Source organism: Mytilus galloprovincialis, chromosome 6 (genome assembly GCF_965363235.1).
Source record: "Mytilus galloprovincialis chromosome 6, xbMytGall1.hap1.1, whole genome shotgun sequence".
In the NCBI taxonomy this organism is placed as follows: Eukaryota; Metazoa; Mollusca; class Bivalvia; order Mytilida; family Mytilidae; genus Mytilus; species Mytilus galloprovincialis.
The window spans coordinates 94,769,812-94,789,994 of record NC_134843.1 but is presented as its reverse complement, the minus strand read 5'-3'; the positions used below and the strand labels follow the sequence as shown (position 1 = coordinate 94,789,994).

General features: G+C 32.6%; 3 protein-coding genes across 4 annotated transcripts in view; 2 read left to right on the top strand and 1 right to left on the bottom strand.

The window, feature by feature from the left end:
* Window positions 1-20,183, top strand: part of LOC143080777 (uncharacterized) — a 43,746-nt gene that overhangs the window by 19,426 nt on the left and 4,137 nt on the right. The window lies entirely within an intron of this gene.
* LOC143078491 (neurexin-1-like) lies at window positions 3,055-10,152 on the bottom strand. The gene is made up of 4 exons (XM_076253352.1): window positions 10,112-10,152; window positions 9,546-9,738; window positions 8,700-8,855; window positions 3,055-3,458 (listed from the first exon to the last, which is right to left on the bottom strand). Exons 1-4 carry the CDS (start codon window positions 10,150-10,152, stop codon window positions 3,360-3,362), a joined length of 489 nt encoding a protein of 162 aa, XP_076109467.1. The 3' UTR covers window positions 3,055-3,359.
* Window positions 10,524-20,039, top strand: LOC143080775 (uncharacterized). 2 transcript variants are annotated; one of them, XM_076256800.1, is made up of 8 exons: window positions 10,524-11,181; window positions 12,412-12,592; window positions 13,328-13,453; window positions 14,439-14,527; window positions 14,848-15,662; window positions 17,256-17,448; window positions 17,852-17,983; window positions 18,542-20,039. In XM_076256800.1, exons 1-8 carry the CDS (start codon window positions 10,713-10,715, stop codon window positions 19,360-19,362), a joined length of 2,826 nt encoding a protein of 941 aa, XP_076112915.1. In that variant the 5' UTR covers window positions 10,524-10,712; the 3' UTR covers window positions 19,363-20,039. The 2 variants fall into 2 exon arrangements, with proteins under 2 accessions (XP_076112915.1, XP_076112917.1); XM_076256802.1 differs by lacking the exon at window positions 10,524-11,181 and adding an exon at window positions 11,209-11,608.

Genomic DNA, 20,183 nt, shown 5'->3' with positions numbered 1-20,183 from the left:
ATGTTTTATAAACTTTAACTGCAGACTGTATGCAATGTTAACTGGAAGAAAAACTAAGTCCATTTATAAGTGAAATACGGAAAAAGTGAATTTTTTTTTCACAAAATTTACTTCTGAATAATATCTTATGATCAGAAACAAACTTATGTCTAAGTTTGGTAGAAATCCAGGATAGTTTAAGAACATTATAAAAATTTTAAAAACTTAAACCACAGAGTGAATGTTTTGTTTCTGGCCAAAAAAATAAGTCCATTTATAAGTAAAATACGGAAAAGTGGAAATTTATTTTTACAAAATTTTCTTCTTGATACTATCTTATGATCATAAACAAGCTTCTGTCCAAGTTTGGTACAAATCAAGGATAGTTTATGAAAGTTATTAAAATTTTAAAAACTTTAACCACAGAGTGAATGTAATGTTTCCTCGCAGAAAAACTAAGTCCATTTATAAGTAAAATACGGAAAAAATGGAATTTTATTTTTACAAAATTTACTTCTGGATACTTTCTTATGATCATAAACAAGCTTCTGTCCAAGTTTGGTAGAAATTCAGTATAGTTTAAGAAAGTTATTAAAATTTCAAAAACTTTAACCACAGAGTGAATATTTGTGGACGCCGCCGACGACGACGCCGACGACGACGGAATGTAGGATCGCTTAGTCTCGCTTTTTCGACTAAAGTCGAAGGCTCGACAAAAATAAAGATGTTAATCCAGAAGAACGCTTCGAACGAACGTATAAAGTGTTACTTCTATTCATTCATTCATCATGTAATTTGACATTTATTTTCAAAAAGATGATCATAGAAGGATATGACTTGAACATTCAGAAGAACATTATTTTCGGCAAATGTCTTTAATTTGAAAAGAAATGGTCTTTATGTGAATAGCGTCAACTTTTTGAAAGGCATATTGCGAAATCAAAAATTGTCACATTGACGTTGACATAAATGTAGAAATCGGAGCGACTGTGTCCTAAATATAACTTTAAAAATCCGACAAATTTAAGCTGCATCATTCCATCGTACTACTAAAAAGTAAAAACACAAAAATACTGAACTCCGAGGAAAATTCAAAAAGGAAAATCAAAAATCAAAAGGCAAAATCAAAAGTCCAAACATATCCTAAACGTCATTATTGACTTGGCCGTCCAGCTGTTTGACACGAGCGCCATTGCTTTATTTTACAAGTTTTGAAAACAACACGGTTGTCTGCAAAATTCAACACCTTGTATATTTGATGACATTTTTGAGACAGTGATGCTTTTGTTGCTCCGTAAAGACTAAATCATTCTTAATTGTTCAACCCACCATTTTTTCTTAAAATGTCCTGTGCAAAGTCAGGAAAATGGTAGTTGTTATCTTATAGTTCGTTTCTGTGTGTGTTGCTTTGTCGTTTGTTTTTGTTGCACTTCAGTGTTTATGTTGTTCCTTTGTATTCATCTTATAGTTGATTTGTTTCCCTCGGTTTTCATTTGGGACTCGTTTTTGTTTACTCTCAATCGATTTATGACTTTGGACAGTGGCATACTACTGTTGCTTTTATTCTATAATACCATTAAAGTCTCACAAATAAATTACATACTACTCTCCAAATTTGCACATTTAATTCAAAATCTAGATCAATTGGTATCTGCTTCTTTAAAATTCAAGATGGACAGTCGCCTTACAATTCAGTTCAAGAGAATGGAAGCAATAATAGATTTTACCAATTGTTGCAATGTATTTATCACCTTCTGGCTCCGAGTTTGATTTCCACTATGTATACGTACCTTGAACACTGGATTAGATTAAATGTATTTTTACAGTACAAACTGACTAGTTGTGTTTTTTTTCTATTCTTTATTGGTCACCAATTTAAGATATTGTTTGTATTGTTTGTCTGACTTGTTACGGTGTCTAAATTGTCATGATTGTTTTAAATAGAGTTCTTATTTCTACAATTGTTCAGTTGTAAAAATGTATGTGACTGGTACTCAAATAAATTAAATGTGAATGCATATCCAGATAACCGCGTCGGACGCATGTAATTGATAAAGTGTTTTTTTTTCATTTTATTTGTCCTTTCATTTCAAATTGCGAAAAATCCAAATGCGTCGCATAAGAACTATTTGGTTGAATCACTTATTCCTAATACAAATTACAGAACATAATAGATTTCAACAACAACAAATCTTTATTGATCAAAGTAACACAAAATAACATCAAAAGCACAAATAATAACAAAAATAACAATCAATAACTTTAGTTTTTGTTTACATGTGTTTATACAAACATATTTCATAAAGTGACAATTTATGCATTGGCAAAAATCAGTCCCAGGTTATAACATATCAAACTATTACGTTCCATTGTTGAGATACATCTATAATTTACCCATCACAAGAGTCATAATGTACCAAGTCAGGAATATGACAATCGTTATCCATTCGTTTGATGTGTTTGAGTTTTTGTTTTTGCCATTTGATTACATACATTTCGTTTTGGATTTTTCTTTTTATACTACCTAGAGCAAGCCAAAATTCATTTTTGCCCCTATTTTTTTATATGAATTTTCAGAATTTTGGTCTAGGTCGAACCTGGTGTCTGTACGTAATACGGTCAAGAAACACGTATTATGCGCGCAAAATCGAAAGAGCTTATTATACGTTTATATAATACTGTTTGGTATTATATTAACAAACAGAAATAATACTATCTATTCATCAGTATTACAAGTGTTCCTATAAAATACAATTAATATACTGGTGATCATCCCTTCCGAATTTTCTAAAAAGCAGTTGTATATCAAACATAGATGGCAACGACTGTTACATAGCAATAACATAAATTTAAGATTACACATGCGGATCATGTTAATCGAATTAAAAATAATGATGATGCAATGATTGAGTATCATAGAGATGCTGCAGAAAAACAAACAATGAATATCATTGAAAATAAAATGTTTGGCAGCATTTTGCAATTGTCTGTAGTTGTATTCGACAAGTTCAGAATGTCATGAATTATCGGCACCAAATTATATCATATCAATGAGAAAACAGATGGATGAATACGTTCACGACTCGAGGTTCACGATGACAAATAATGTGCACAAGGTAATGGTTGCAGTCAGCAGAAAACTTGTCATGTCACATTGTATCCTCTAGTTGACCACTGTAAAATCGCGTATGCGCATGTCTTTGGTCCTCTATTTACGCCATATTGGAAATTTCATCCTTCATATTCTCTCTTACTCAAAGCAGCAAAGTACGACACAAAGTAAAAACGTAGAGTAGATTTGTTTTACTAGTGAGATCATTGCCTATGAACACATTATATTTGAGATAATCATTCAAATCTCATTTCAGTTCACATCGGGATTACTCACATTCGGAAACACCAGTGTATTTAGGCAAAGTCAGTATACCAGCTGTATTGTCTACATTCTTGATACAACCTTCGAAATGTCCAGGTTTACCCTAAAAATAAACAAATGATATTGAATTGTAAACCTTGTAATGTACAATACTGTTAGTTATTAATTATAGATATATCAAAAATAAGACTTCCAACACAGTCTACACACCAACTAAGTGATACATATATATTTCTCTTAATCGAAGTATCCCTTTCCTGAACTGTTGATTATTCTTATTCAATCAGCGTGTGATTCGTTTGATATCGGTTTTTCATTGGTCAAAATTCATCTATGACGTTTTTTAAATTTAAAATGTTCTGGCTTTCCTCTGAAATTCCTATTGTGAAGTCATGAGAAAAGGCGACCATGCCTGTTGACGTCACGTAGAGAGAATACATCTTTTTTGCAGGTCATTCGAAAGAACAGGACTCTAATTGTCTGCACACCGTCCCAAAATCATTAAAGAAACATATTCCACCACAACGCATTACGATATTTATTCACTTTCGACAGTTAAACTTTAAATATTCAAAAACAAGAATGTGTCCCAAGTACACGGATGCCCCATCTGAACTATCATTTTTTATGTTCAGTGGACCGTGAAATGGGATAAAATCACTAATTTGGCATTAATATTAGAAAGATTATATCATAGGGAATATGTTTCCTAAGTTTCAAGTTGATTGGACTTTAACTTCATCGAAAACTACCTCGACCAAAAACTTTTACCTGAAGCGGGACTAACTGTCGATAGTGGATAAATATCCTATCGTACGAGATTTGGAGGTGGACAATGATTTACAGAAGATATGCAATGCACAAATCCTACTTTTCGAATGATCTGCAAACAGATGCGTGCTTTCAATATGACGCAATCAGTCATTGTCGCCTTTTTTCAAGACGTCACAATAGCAAATTCAAGGAAAGTTCGACGTTATAATCAAATTTTAGCCAATGAAGGTTTGAGACGATATATGTTGACAAAACAAAAATAAGGATACTATAGGAAAATTGTTATACAAAGGAGGAAGAATCCTATTGTAATTTAAATTAAAACAGATATACAAAACCTGCATTTGAACTGAAGAGTGCCCGAATTAAGTTTTGATAAAATATATACTTTGAATAAAACGTTTCAGCAAAACTAATATTTTTGTAAATGTGTCTGTTATTAAATATTTGTTATTTGACAGCTGGCAAGTATAAACTATGTAAAATTTAAAACACTAAAAAATGGGGAACTTTTATGAATGCTGTCGTATTTCAATTATAATGTCTATGGGCGGATTTAATATTGTTTAAATTTGAATACTGACATTTTCATTGCAAGGTTTCGATTTTGAAGCACTGTTTATGACCAAATTAACACCAAAGCAAGTGTCAATTTTCAAGATCATGAAAATCAATACTTTTAAATATAAATGATCATAATGTGTATTGAATATTATTTTGACACTTTGACATACAAAGTTAATTTACTTTTTTCAATTAGCCAATTTATTGAAGTCCTTCATTTAAATAACTGATTGATTAAACGTACTTAAATATAAGAACTGTATATACGATTTTAAAATAGCATTGAATTTATGTTAACGAACATTATTGAGAGTTAATTTGATGAAACGTGTCAAAAAGTGACATTTAACATACAGTGCAACGAAAGTACATATAAATATAGTATGCCACGTGCCATGAAATTGTTTAATAAATATGTGGTTTTATACATTTTGTTCGATAACGTCCTTGTTAAGTTATAATTAGCCAAAGTGCAAAAAGATACGAAGGCAAAATGACGTCACAAGAAAAACACCGCCATGACCAAAACTAATAAAGATTTCTAATCGAAGAACGGAAATTACCATCCTCATGAAAAGTTCTGGATCCGCCACTGCGACATCCTCTCCAGTTTGGGCTATTTTTATATATGTTATAACTGAAGCTAATGATACGAAAAATTATTTCCAAAACAGGGTAGACTATTATTTGTTTGGTTTCATATTACTTGTTTAAACAAACAGTTCTTTATATATCCCAACTTGAACTCGTTCGATATGCCCGTGTGTGTAGTGATGTCATAGATTTTAACGGGCGTAATCATAGTTAATTGGTTTGAAATTGTTGTTTTTTTTTGTGATTTTCCTTCACTTTTAACAAAATAGTTAGAATATGCAATGCGATAAAATGACCGATAAAGATCCAGTATGTATCTTGACGGATCTTAAGATTGTCAAATATATATGTTTTGCATTTAGGTAGACAAAGAGCAGGCGCGTAGCTACGTTTACGTCAAAACGCCCGTGCGTACACTTGATTTTTGTTTTTTCTTAAAGTCTGAAACTACTGTGAATCCCTTTGTTTAAAGCAAACTATTATCTGCTGAAATTTGATATTATGTGGTTTGCACTTTTGTCGAACTTGTGACATAGCAATCCTCAATTTTGTCGGCGTCGTCAATATCTAGTACAGTATGTGGGTAAGTTTCCATGAAATTTACGGAAATTTGATAGAAGTTTGTTTGTGATCAAAAATATATCCGGAGCATAATGATGTTTTTTTTACAAACATATCATGCCTACTAGAGGTAACTGCCAAACATACCGGTTCAAAGGTTAGCAATTTTCAGATCCGTTAGGCGATTGAATTTTCCCCCTCTCAATCGGTATTTTTGGCAAATACTCCTTGTAAGCATGATATATACATTTAATTCCACCGAATGCTCTTTGTTTTTCCAATCTGCCGTCAGATTTGTTAGTAAATAGAGTAGAAGTCACAAATGGAATTCCGTTATGACACCGACAGAGAAAAGAAAATCTCAATACATGTACATGTATATAAAAAAATTGTAAAAAAAATTGTAAAAAAAAATCATCCAGTGAATATTATACAATTACTGTCTTTTGATGAGGTAAATATGCGGTTTTATTGACTTTTGAAAAAATGATATTCACTGAGGCCGACGGCCGAAGTGAATATCAGTTTTTCAAAAGTCAATAAAACCCCATATTTACCGAAACAAAAGACAGTAATTGTTTTATTCCATAGTCCGAGAGAAGAAAATGTATCTAATGACAAACATATACTTTTTTTTTTTACATGAAACATTTTACCATAACGTTGCATGTAAAAGCGCGTGACGTTTAGCGCGGTGAATAACACTTTCTCAGGTGAATATGCTTTTTTATTCAAAATCCAATTCATATAGAGAAACCTACTAAAATAATACCAATATGGAATAAAAAGCATTATTATATAAGGTGGAATTATATGTTAAATTTTCACGTATTTTACGGATAAAAGGATTTTGTTTTGCAATTAACAATTAGTTTCAGTCTAGTTTGTTAAACGTCATTTACTTTGTCAAACCTACGTCGAATTTTATGTTTTAGCAGAAGTTTTTAATGATTTTATGTCTGAAGCAAACTTTTGAAAGTGTTTTTTTTCGTTCATTTTTCAGTATCATACTCAGTGGCGGATCCAGAATTTTTCATAAGTGGGGGCCCACTGACTGACCTAAGAGGGGGCCCGCTCAAGTCACGCTTCAGTGATTCCCTATATAAGCAACCAAATTTTTTCCCAAAAAGGGGGGGCCCGGGCCCCCTGGGCCCCCCCCTAAATCCGCCTCTGATACTGACAAACGGACTTATCTTTGCGCAATTAACAGACGGTCAGCGATTTTGTTTTTATATATTTTAAAAACCTTCATAGATTGTCATGAAATTTGGTCTGACGTACAGACCGTAAACAAACATACACCGTGATTTAGATTCTAAAGTATGTTGCTATTGGTGAGTTTTTAACGACAGAAAAGGTATCTCATTATCGATAACTCGTTAGCTTTTTGGGGTTTCGCCCCCTCGAGCACACTACCAACCGGTGCTTTGATCTGACCCATTTTGGGCCGTTAGACTCCTTGCCGAGTTTCGGGCGTACATGTTAAAATGACCTTGCTACGCCACTGAAGAGTATGAGTATAAATTGTTACTAATCATATTATGCTACAATATTAAGTTATTCATACCTCGAAACTATCGACGAAATCTGCATCACTAGGATGAATACCACCCAACGTCATGGAGGCAAATCCTTCAGTGTCACAAGCAATTCTATAGTTCTGGAAATAATGTTTACCATCAACAATCAAACGTCCACGCTTCCTCTTCCGTCTGAACAATTACTGTCTTTTGTTTCGGTAAATATGGGGTTTTATTGACTTTTGAAAAACTGATATTCACTTCGGCCGTCGGCCTCAGTGAATATCATTTTTTCAAAAGTCAATAAAACCCCATATTTACCGAAACAAAAGACAGTAATTGTTTTATTCCATAGTCCGAGAGAAGAAAATGTATCTAATGACAAACATATACTTTTTTTTTTTACATGAAACATTTTACCATAACGTTGCATGTAAAAGCGCGTGACGTTTAGCGCGGTGAATAACACTTTCTCAGGTGAATATGCTTTTTTATTCAAAATCCAATTCATATAGAGAAACCTACTAAAATAATACCAATATGGAATAAAAAGCATTATTATATAAGGTGGAATTATATGTTAAATTTTCACGTATTTTACGGATAAAAGGATTTTGTTTTGCAATTAACAATTAGTTTCAGTCTAGTTTGTTAAACGTCATTTACTTTGTCAAACCTACGTCGAATTTTATGTTTTAGCAGAAGTTTTTAATGATTTTATGTCTGAAGCAAACTTTTGAAAGTGTTTTTTTTCGTTCATTTTTCAGTATCATACTCAGTGGCGGATCCAGAATTTTTCATAAGTGGGGGCCCACTGACTGACCTAAGAGGGGGCCCGCTCAAGTCACGCTTCAGTGATTCCCTATATAAGCAACCAAATTTTTTCCCAAAAAGGGGGGGCCCGGGCCCCCTGGGCCCCCCCCTAAATCCGCCTCTGATACTGACAAACGGACTTATCTTTGCGCAATTAACAGACGGTCAGCGATTTTGTTTTTATATATTTTAAAAACCTTCATAGATTGTCATGAAATTTGGTCTGACGTACAGACCGTAAACAAACATACACCGTGATTTAGATTCTAAAGTATGTTGCTATTGGTGAGTTTTTAACGACAGAAAAGGTATCTCATTATCGATAACTCGTTAGCTTTTTGGGGTTTCGCCCCCTCGAGCACACTACCAACCGGTGCTTTGATCTGACCCATTTTGGGCCGTTAGACTCCTTGCCGAGTTTCGGGCGTACATGTTAAAATGACCTTGCTACGCCACTGAAGAGTATGAGTATAAATTGTTACTAATCATATTATGCTACAATATTAAGTTATTCATACCTCGAAACTATCGACGAAATCTGCATCACTAGGATGAATACCACCCAACGTCATGGAGGCAAATCCTTCAGTGTCACAAGCAATTCTATAGTTCTGGAAATAATGTTTACCATCAACAATCAAACGTCCACGCTTCCTCTTCCGTCTGAACACAATCTGTAAAAAATAACAGCACAAATATACAGACTGGGAGTAAACGTACATAATTCAGGTTATGAATGTTCATTTTAATGCATTTATTCACGTCTTTAGAATCCATTATCAAGCTAAAAGGAACTGAAAGTCAAAATATATAACAGGATGTATATTTTGATTTTTGTTGTAAGGAAAGTTACAACTTTTTCGTAACTTACTTCGAACATCTATTTTAGCCATCTTTACTAAGGAAATTCTGATGATATGTATTGATATTTTGGTCATTTCCATATTTTGTGAAATACCTAAGAACGTAGTTAGAAAATGACTTTCAATTCGATGAAGACAGACCTATGATTAATATATACGAGACAACTTTCCTTAAATATGAAAGAAAATAACCTCAAACATGTTTAACCACATAGCATTCTTTATTTGCTTGTCCCAAGGCAAGAACCAGTTATTCAGCTGGTTGTAGGTGGTTCAAGTCTGTCATTTAGTTTTCGTAATTTGTGTATTGTATAAATCAGGCCGTTAGTTTTCTCATTTGATTTTTTTTTCACATTTTTCATGCCTTGGTCTATCAAAGCTGACTATAGATTTCGTCGTTGTTAAAGGCCGTACAGTGACCTATAATTGCTTTAATCTTCGTGGTGGCTAATTGTCTTTTGGCAATCATAATATCTCTCCTTATTTCAATGATAAACTTACACTATGCCATTTTCCATCGTCGACCTTGGCAGCGGCCACTGTCAACACGGCTTCTAGACGACGACATTTTATATGATATGTCAAAAAGCCGGATGCTATCTCAACTCCAACAAATTCTTTGGTATTTGCATTGTTCAAGTAAAATAAAACACCACTTAAGGACGTCGTTTTAAAATCAAAACTCAAAGCATGCCTGAAAAAAAAAAGATTTTATATTTACAATTAAATTCTGAATAGGAAATAAACGTGAAATTAATTTGCTCGATTCTTTATTATTCTAATAATGGGAAGCCTTTTGGAATCGCATACAGGATACACTCATACAACTGTTACTATAAATTGATAAAATTCAATAAAAAATCAACAATAGTTTGATAATAATTTCAAAAGGGATATACGATCTCACAAACAGAAATGTATATTTCTCACGACAGAGTTGGGTTTAAATATGGAGTGCACCAAGGTTATTCACGCTTATTATTTTCTGTTCGCTTTTATCTTCCTCGACCCACATTAAAATTTCCTACTTTTGAAGCTACTTTTTACGCCCTTTAGTACATATATACGTTTTAGGTGTTTTATAAGTGAAGGTATCAAAAGATAGCATGGACTAATGCATTTCAATTACAAAATGAATGAGGAAATTTCAATTCTATTTTTTTTCAATAATTTGGGGGCGCTAATAAGTGTATTAGACTGATATTTAATTGAAACAAATTAAATAATGTTATAGCTAGAACTAAGTTTAATTCAAATACCACTTAAGACATTGGGTGCAAATTTTGACGATTTTGATAAATAATAATTTAATGATCGTATACACGTAAATGAAACATCAAAAATTGCTTTTTAGTTCAAAGTTTTAATTCATTTTAAGTTAAATTATTATTACAAATATGATGAATTTAAATGCACTAAGGATTTTCTTTCCCAATGCATAGCCAGATGAGCCAGATTTGACAAAACTTCGATCTTATCTTTTCACCTCGGTATTTTCCGGCGATTTCCATAATTTTATTTTTCACATTTAAAAAATTTGACAAATACAAATATTCTTTCAGTTTCCATTTTAAATTGATTAATTTAGTTGAAATATCTAATTTTAAGTCCGAATATGTGTTTTGGAAGTAACGTAATAATCATATCCAATGTAAACAATAACACAAAATGGCCGACTCGGTCGTCTGTCGCGACAAACGGGGGAGGTTTTCAAAGACACTACAAGAAACAAGTGAACCTGAAGTTGCAGAAAACATTGAAATTGACCACAATTATGGTGTGGGACACTTATGTATAGCCGGAGCAACAGGCTGTGCCGTTTGCTGCCCCGGCATTGACAAACTTCTGGGGAGTACAAAGATAAATACCAGTACCTCTTGGCATTCGGGGAGAAGATTGGTGGAATGGGGAACACTGCTGGACCATCTTAAATTTTGTTCGAGGTGTTATAACGGCCCTCTTATATTAAGCCACGAGACTATAAAAGGAGAGATGAAGTGTGGACTGGGTGGCTATCTTTATATCCAGTGCACATCGTGCCAGGAATTGAACAGGGTTCCATACGGATCAACGCACAAAGAAAACCCAAGTTCCAAGGGCATGCCAAGTTTCTGTGTGAATACTAAGCTTGGGGCAGGTAAGAAACAATTTAGTATGCCTTTCAGTATTTATTTATTATTAATTATTATTTGTATCTATCCTTCATTCCGATTCATCATTTAACATTGTACATGTATCTGGTATGTTCACCCTGATTACATACTTGACGTAGGTTGGTACGTCCTAGTTTTTTCCACCTTGAGTTCGTTACTAGTTATTAGTTATATAATGCAAATATTCTGCAATTTTTCAACAAACTTTGAACATGACCAATGAATATTCTGCAATTTAACAACAATGCCAAAAAAAAAATAGGCGAATGGATCTAGGACGAATGTGTAACAGGGCGAACAGACCCAGATTTGTATCTATCAATTTCCGGTTTGATTTTCATGAAACAGAAAAATGGTTGGTTTTCCTTCAATTTCATTGTTATAATATCAAGACAGGATAAATAAATACATGTAAGTTTTAGTCCACTCACCCGCTCACACACAGGTACCCCATACATGTATTTTAAGAGGGATTAAGTGGGTCCTGATCCAAAAATCCTGGGCTTTTAAACACAAGTAAGAGAAATCCTGAGGTCTTGAGATAAACAAAATTCAATCTGGTCTATAATCCCCAAATAAAAACATTCTACATGATACCAATTTTGAGCTTAAAAACACCTGAAAAAAGCCTCCCTCTTTTCATCAAGACATTGGATGAGAAATCAGAGAATGTTTTATTCATGAGCAGATTGCTAAAAATAGGACTGAATTATAGTATTTATCATGTTTATAAGCCAAAATCATTTTCAAGATCTCTTTTACTTTATTTTTTTATATGAAAAGTTGTTTTACTCCTACAATAGAAACTTTTTCAATGTAGTTACATGTACATGTACTTAGTAAGAAATATATGAGAGATATTTATCATTTTTTAAAAGCATTATTCTTGAGACACCATTTTTTATTATTTTCTTACAAATGGTAATATTTGCTTACATGTAGGAAATTTTGCATGATATTTTGGGAAATAACATCACTCCACAGCTTTTTTTATATATAAAAAAAAGCAAGAATATTTTTATTTTAATCTGTGAAAATACATTTCATTTATAAAACATTTACAGAGGAATATGATCAGCATATATTAACTCAAATTGATTTTGCTGAGAAAAGCTTTTGTCAAAAATGTCTGCACTTAAATTAAACATACATGCATGTTCAAGTGTTGTTATAATGTACAATAATGTATATATAATGTTTTACTTGTTTTTCAGCAATGATTGATGCCTTAGGTGGTCCTCAGAGGGTAAACAATGTACTGTCCACTTTGAACCTGCCACCTATTTCACATAAGAATTTAAAAGTTATGGAAAGGAGAGCAGGGGAAATGATAGAAGGTTTTGCCAATTTAAGTATGGATCAAAGATGCAGAGAGGCATTTGAAGCTGAAAAGAGGTTAGTTTTCATGTTTACATGTTTTTTTAAGACTTATGATCATGTATGCAGAAAGCATACAAAAAAAAAAGGATTTTTTTTTTTATTTTAAAGAAGGAAGTTTGTACACATGCATGACCTAATTAACAAAAATTAAAAACATGTTAAACACCTTTTTATTGAAGTTCTAAAGTGATGAGTTATAGCACTATTCCTCATAAACAGACATTTTCAATAAAATGAACAACAGTTTTTTTTTTTTGGGGGGGGGGTGATTTTTGTGTGTGATTGTTATTAGGAATCATCAAAATTGTATCATAGAATACTTCATAGCCATATATGGGAAAGGGGGTAGGACCTTTATCGGGAATCCAGGATCTGGTGTTTTTAAGTCGTGATTTCAGGATTGACCTAATTGTTGGGATCTACATGTGTATAAATTCTTTATTTGAATTTAGGGATGTCTGGATTTCAATTTATTTAAAATCGGGAACTCTTAATTTCGTGTTTCTAAGCCCGGGTTTTGGGATGAGGACCCCTCCTATCCCCCCCTCATATATAGTATATATTTTATGGTTTAAATGGATTTTCATAACATATCTAAATCATTGGGGTTTTTTTTAAATCGCAATATTTGCAAAAAGTTGTGTAAGCTTAAAAATTGGTTAAGAAATTGATATAAATTTATTGCTGTTTGATCTTGGTTCAATTGATGTGAATTTCATTAATAGAAATTGTGTATTGAATATTTTACAGCAATGCTGCAGAGGATGAAAATGGAACTGAGAATATGCTGGAGACTAATACTGATAGTCATACTGACATGACAGATACTAATACTGATAGTCATACTGACATGACAGATACTAATTCAAATAATAGGTATTAGTTACACTGATTTTTTAATTACACAATGTTTATATAAGAAAGGATATGGTAAAACTACACTGTAGATTGACACAAAATCTATAATTTACATAAAATTAGTATTTATTTAAGCATAGGAAAAAATAAAAAATAATGTAGCAGGTAGGGTTGCCAATGAGACAACTCTCCACAAGAGACCAATTGACAACAAAATTAACAACGTTAGGTCACCGTACAGCCTTCAACAATGAGGAAAGCCTTGTACGCATAGTCAGCTATAAAATTCCCCAAAATGACAATGAAAACAAGAAAACAAGAAAACTGACGTGCTCATTTATGTACAAAATAATAAAAACCAATATGTAACCCATAAACTAACGACAATCACTGATTAACAGGCCCCTGACTTTGAACAGGCACATACATACAGAATGTGTGGCTTAAACAATGCTTTCGATGCTGTTTTTCATCTTCAATGATGTACTTATACTGATGATCATGATGAACCAGATCACGTGACAAATTGAAGCAAATAAAAAGTGCCATTATTGTTGTTTATCTTGAAAATTACAGTGCAATCTCCAATACAGCCAAATAATGTTGTTTTTAATACTGCCTTGTCAAAAAAGCGTTTTAGGGATGTCATGTTAGACAGAGAAATCATTTCAACCATTTTTTAGTTCACCTGGCAGGCGAAAAACAATCTATTTTTTTGGCAACAAGTCGAAAACAATTTTTTTTTCAATTTTATCATTACATATAGTGGCCGCTGAGGGTGAAACAAACAAAAACTAGAAACAAACTTTTTTTTTCCAAAAAAAACATAGCCCCCCCCCCCCCCCCCCCGAAAATCAAATGGTTGCTGCCTTAGGGTATCTAGTTTTAAAAAATGTGTCTGGTGACCCAGCACACCAACTGTGATTTATTCCACTGAAATATTGACATATTGATTGCTGTTCTTTAGTGTGTATCTTTGAATTTGTTTGCTTTTTTTCAACAGAAATGAATCTGTGCCAGCTGTTAATTTTTCTGGAATGACTGTTTGTGCTGACCATGGATGGCAGAAAAGGGGATTTGATAGTTTAACTGGTAATGTATATTTAATTATCTTAAAATTATATAATTTTGCCAGACATTGACAGAGAGAGATTTAGTCATGCTACCGTCCATCATTCCATTTTGTACATACTTACTACTTAGCTCTTACAAAATCTTGAAGTCTATTGATTGTCAAGGTCTTAAAGAGCATAAATGTGGTAAACAATATAAATATTGGCTACCATGAATTATCTGTTAAATCATCTAATAGAGATCTTTTTATTTGAAACTATTAGGCCAATTTTAATCAATTCCTTCACATCTAATTTCTATTTTTTGATATAAAATAGCGAAAATTTATATGTCTGTAGGTCATACATTTTTGATGAGCAAGCGTGAGTATGGTAATAAAGTTATCAAAACAATTGTTAAGCATCGTACGTGTGGAACATGCAAATGGTGGAAGAGAAATAGGCCAGGTAGAAAACCAAGACCACACAGATGTGTGTGGAATCACAGAGGGTCAGCTAGATTGATGGAAAGCCAAGCAGGAATGCAGGCTGTCAAAGAGTTACTGGAACAAGGAACCCCTGTAAAGACTATCGAGGGAGATGGGGATAACACATTGATAGCAAGGCTAAAATCTGAACTTAATTTAACAGTTACTAAAAAATTTGACAAAAATCATACCATCAAAAACATTGTTGCCAGATTATATGATCTACAAAAAAATAACAAGAATTTGAAAATTAGCAGCTTAGTCATAAGACATTTGACAAAATCCATCAAATATGTTTTTGCCAAAAATCAAGGTCAACCAGATGACATGAAAAATAACCTGGAAGCATTAATTCCACACCAATTTGGGGATCATAGCCTGTGTCAACCCAGGTTCTGTGGCTACAAAAGGAAACCTAGTGTAAAATACCTTCATAGAAGCTTACCATACAAGGCTCCACTATCAGATCCTGTTTTACGAGAAAAACTGCAAAACCTTTTTGAGCCAGTCATTTTGAAGGCAGCTTCTTATGCAGATTTAGGGTCTAGCCAGGCATGTGAGCATGCAAATAGAGCAGCTTCCTTGCGTGCTCCAAAACATCTGCACTATGGAGAGAGTGAAAGCTTGGACTTTCGAGTAAAAGCCTCTGCTGCCTGTATTAATGAAGGAAGAAACTACTTGTCCGAGGTTAATCAAAATGAAATTTTTATGTTATTTTTTCTGTTTTTCTGTCTTGCATGTCATTTCTGTGCATGGTGTCATTTCAAAGGTTGATTTCAAGAATTGTTTTTGTCGAGCCTGCAACTTTTGTTGCAGAAAGCTCGACATAGGGATAGTGATCCGGCGGCGGCGGCGGCGGTGTTAGCTCACTTCTTAAAAGCTTTATATTTTAGAAGGTAGGAGACCTGGATGCTTCATACTTTGTATATAGATGCCTCATGTTACGAACTTTCCGTCAGTCACATGTCCAATGTCCTTGACCTCATTTTCATGATTCAGTGACTACTTGAAAAAAAAGTTCAGATTTTTTGTAATGTTAAATTCTCTCTTATTATAAGTAATTGGATAACTATATTTGGTATGTGCGTACCTTGCAAGGTCCTCATGCCTGTCAGACCGTTTTCACTTGACCTAGACCTCATTTTATGGATCAGTGAACAAGGTTAAGTTTTCGTGGTCAAGTCCATATCTCAGATACTATAAGCAATAGGTCTAGTATATTCGGTGTATGGAAGGACTGTAAGGTGTACATGTCCAACTGGTAGGTGTCATCTGACCTTGACCTCATTTTCATGGTTCAGTGGTTATAGTTAAGTTTTTGTGTTTTGGTCTGTTTTTCTTATACTATATATATATGCAATAGGTCTACTTTAATTGGTGTATGGAATGATTGTAAGGTGTACATGTCTAGCTGACAGGTGTCATCTGACCTTGACCTCATTTTCATGGTTCAGTGGTCAAAGTTAAGTTTTTTAGTTTTGGTCTATTTTTCTAATATTTTATGCATTAGGTCAACTATATTTGGTGTATGGGAATATTTTATGATCAATATGTCATTTACGCAGGTTTTATGTGACCTTGACCTCATTTTCACGGTCCATTGCTAAGTTTTAAGTGTTTGTGTTTTGGTCTGTTTTTCTTTATTTATAAGCAATAAGTCAACTATATTTGTTGTATTGAAGAATTGTTAGCTGTACATGTCTGCCTGGCATGGTTCATCTGACCTTGACCTCATTTTCATGGTTCATTGATCAATGTTTCATTTTCTTGGTTAATGTTGAGTTTATGTTACAGTTGTAACAAAGCTTTATATTTAGGTCTATCAAGATAGTATCAAGGATTAGTAAAGAAGGCGAGACATTTCAGTGTGTGCACTCTTGTTGAATGTAGTGACTATTTCCATTGGAAATCCAATTACAATTCATTATTTAGGTAACATATTTCTGCAATTGGACAATAGAATTTATCTGTAAATTTAAGTCACATTTTTTTTTTAAATACGGGTGTAAATATAAATGACAAACTTAATTTATCATTAAAATGCATTACTGTTTAGCAAAACAAAATATTTGTTGAAAATTATAAATTATGGTATCTGCATTCTTCTGCTTCAATGTTTATCCTGTTTTTTTTTATTTTGACTAATGGAGTAAACAAATTATTGAATTAAATTTGATTATTGAAGATTGAGCCTCCCCAAAGAAAGTCTAAAGTCTTTAAAGATGTAATTATATAATACCAAACTATTTGATAAATAAACATCTTTTTTTGTAATTACAGACATTCAAAAGACATGGACTTTCTCCTGGAAGTTTCACAGTCCCTTACAATTCCAAGAAAGACCATGAAAGAGAAAAACGGCAAAAGAAATCAAAATTACCAGAACAAAAATTAAGACGATTAAAACTTAAAGAAGAAAGAATTACATCCAAAGGAGCCTGTGAGGCAACAGAAGGAGCCAGCTATGAATCTGGTGAGTGCAATATGAGTCAAGTTGTTTTATTAGGATTTACTAGGAATTCCAAAAACATGAATATATTATAATGGATTAAAATGGATATGGTTAAAAATATCCTGAAAAGTTAAAAAAAAAAAAAAAGAAAAAAAAAAGGAACGTAAGTTCCCGCAAAGGAACCATGTTTTTATTGCTGTTCTTCATCTGTAAAATAAGTGATATTTTCAACAAAGAGAACTCATTCTCACCTCAATGCTAGTTTTAAGACAGCTCCTAACTGCGGTTTGAGTAGTATCGCATATATACAAATGTAAGACAATATCAAAAGTTACATAATCCCTGGTATAAATAATGTTTAGAAATTGATGGAAAGGGTCCTTTGTTTAATACCATAATGCATGTGTTTTGTTGTCTTTTATAGAAATAAGTTTTAGTGAACAAGCTGAGGACATTGAGAGGATTCCAGATGCTATCCCCAAGCCTTTATTTACGGCAGTGTCCTCTTTAGACAACCCAACTTTTGTCATCATTGATTTAGAAACTACAGATTTGAGTAAGTATTTTTCTGAAACAAAAATTGAAAAAAGAATAATTTTAAAGCTAATTACTTGCACATTGACATCAATATTTCAAATTATTGCTGTTTTGTTAATTTTTCCTTTGAAGGTCAAAAGCAAAAAAGTTTCATTGAACAAAAACATTGATATTGATTCAAATTATTGCTGATCTCTAAGCATTGTCAATGCAAGCGTCACTTTAGTCATGGGCAAAACAGCAATACACAGATTATGATAGGTCCTCTTCACTCAATCTCTCACTCTCCATGTTAACGCCTATAGTGAGAAAATCAATTTCGTGAAGATGACCAACAATAATCTATATAGAACTAGTAATAACTTTTGTAATATCTTTCATTGTTTATCATGGCTTCATAATCGTTACAATAGAGGATATATCTTTATAATTGCACTTAGTCCAGTTTCATTATAATTATGTTACAAAGGGATACTGTAGACAATATGAAAACAAAACACCTTCAAAATGGTCAACAAACTTGGACAAACATCTGGAAAAACTAAAATTTTGATATTGATTTTCTGTATATTTTCAGTCAGAAGAAACATCATTCCTCACATAGTACAGATAGCTGCCAAAGAACACAGAACTCAAACCAGTTTCAACCGTTACATACCACCACAGCTACCAATGTCTAATGAAGCTGAAAAGGTGACTGGTATTGTTTGGGATGGACGAAAGCTTTTTTACAAAGGGGTTGAACTAGACTTTGTTAATATAAAGGTTGCCATATCTGATTTTTTTATGTGGTTAAATCAATTCAGTAATGCTGTACTTGTAGCACATAATGGGAAAAATTTTGATTTTCGGGTTTTGTCAACAGCTGTTTATAACTGTAATATGTATGATAATTTTACTCAGATTGTTATGGGATTTATAGACTCATTGGCCCTTTTTAGATCAAACTTTCCCAAAATAGAAAAATATAATCAGCCATTTTTAGCACAACATTTTTGTAAGGAGGAATATAATGCCCACAATGCTGTGGATGATGTAAATATGCTTGATAAAATACTTATTGCTGCTAATGTTTCTAAAGAACTAATGCTTAAACTTTGTTACAATTCTAATTCTCATTTACTGCAAGAAAACTTCATCAAGGCAAAAGCTAAAAACTTGCCAAGCTTTCATCCCCTGATTGCTAGCGGTGTAATGAAAATGACAACAGCAGAGAATATTGCTGGATCAGGTTTGAACTGTGCTCATTTAAAACTTATTTATACTCGTAAAGGAGAAGATGGACTTATTGATGTTCTTATGTCTAAAACTGCTTTTGGTAAGCCAAGAGTTTCTAATGATAAAAAATTAATGTGTTCTGTGGTACAAAAAATGGGCAATATGTTTTCAGAATTGTGAGATTGCTTGAAGAAGTGATCTTTTATGTCATGACTTGTATTATAATCTATACTTTAGTACTATGTTTGAGCAGTTATTATAAATTTGTATGTATGTGTAATTTTTTTGGTATATTTGTGTATTCAAAATATTTTATCATGCATTATTTTTCTGTGAACTCATAAATGACTTTATAAACATTTTTTCTAAAAGTTGCTACCATTTAGAATAAAACTGAATTGTGCTTACTTGTTTTCTCTCAAATTGACCACATTGTGTGATTTATTAGTCAAAGTTCAGTTTTCTTGTAATTTGTTGTATGAAATGATTATTCAGCCTTCATGTATCAACATTTTATGTCACCTTTATCTCAAATACATAAATTTGCTAATTTAATGTATTACATTTATATATAGTGTAACATTATTTTTTTAAATTCAATATAAGTCGATAATAAACATTGAAACAGGTGTGACATTTCTGGTTGTCAACTCTTGTAAGCTTTCTCTTTTTTTTTAAACTGAACATGTATCTGTAATTCAATTAGAATTTGCTTTACTGACATATTTTATAGAAAAAGTCTTTTTTTATTATATAAATATGATCTTATTTATTTGTATCCTTTTTACCATCATGACCATGATTATACTTTATTTAAAAAATATAAGTATAATTTGCAAATAAATATTGAAATTTTATTGAATTTATGTTTTACTATGTGCATGAAGGAGTATAAACCTGATCAGACATATTTCAAGGGAGATAATTGACCTGAGTTCAATGTGAAACAGGAATAATGGGGTATTCTTTAGTGAGCTGTAGTTAATGCTGGTATGCAATCA

Coding starts and splice junctions, on each gene's coding strand:
- LOC143078491 (XM_076253352.1), bottom strand. CDS start 10,152: ATGCTATCTTTTGATACCTTCACTTATAAAACACCTAAAAC. Junction 9,739..10,111: donor ACTTATAAAACACCTAAAAC/GTATATATGTAC, acceptor TTTTTTTTTCAG/GCATGCTTTGAGTTTTGATT. Junction 8,856..9,545: donor ACGATGGAAAATGGCATAGT/GTAAGTTTATCA, acceptor TATTTTTTACAG/ATTGTGTTCAGACGGAAGAG.
- LOC143080775 (XM_076256800.1), top strand. CDS start 10,713: ATGGCCGACTCGGTCGTCTGTCGCGACAAACGGGGGAGGTTTTCAAAG. Junction 12,593..13,327: donor GCATTTGAAGCTGAAAAGAG/GTTAGTTTTCAT, acceptor AATATTTTACAG/CAATGCTGCAGAGGATGAAA. Junction 17,449..17,851: donor AGGAGCCAGCTATGAATCTG/GTGAGTGCAATA, acceptor TGTCTTTTATAG/AAATAAGTTTTAGTGAACAA.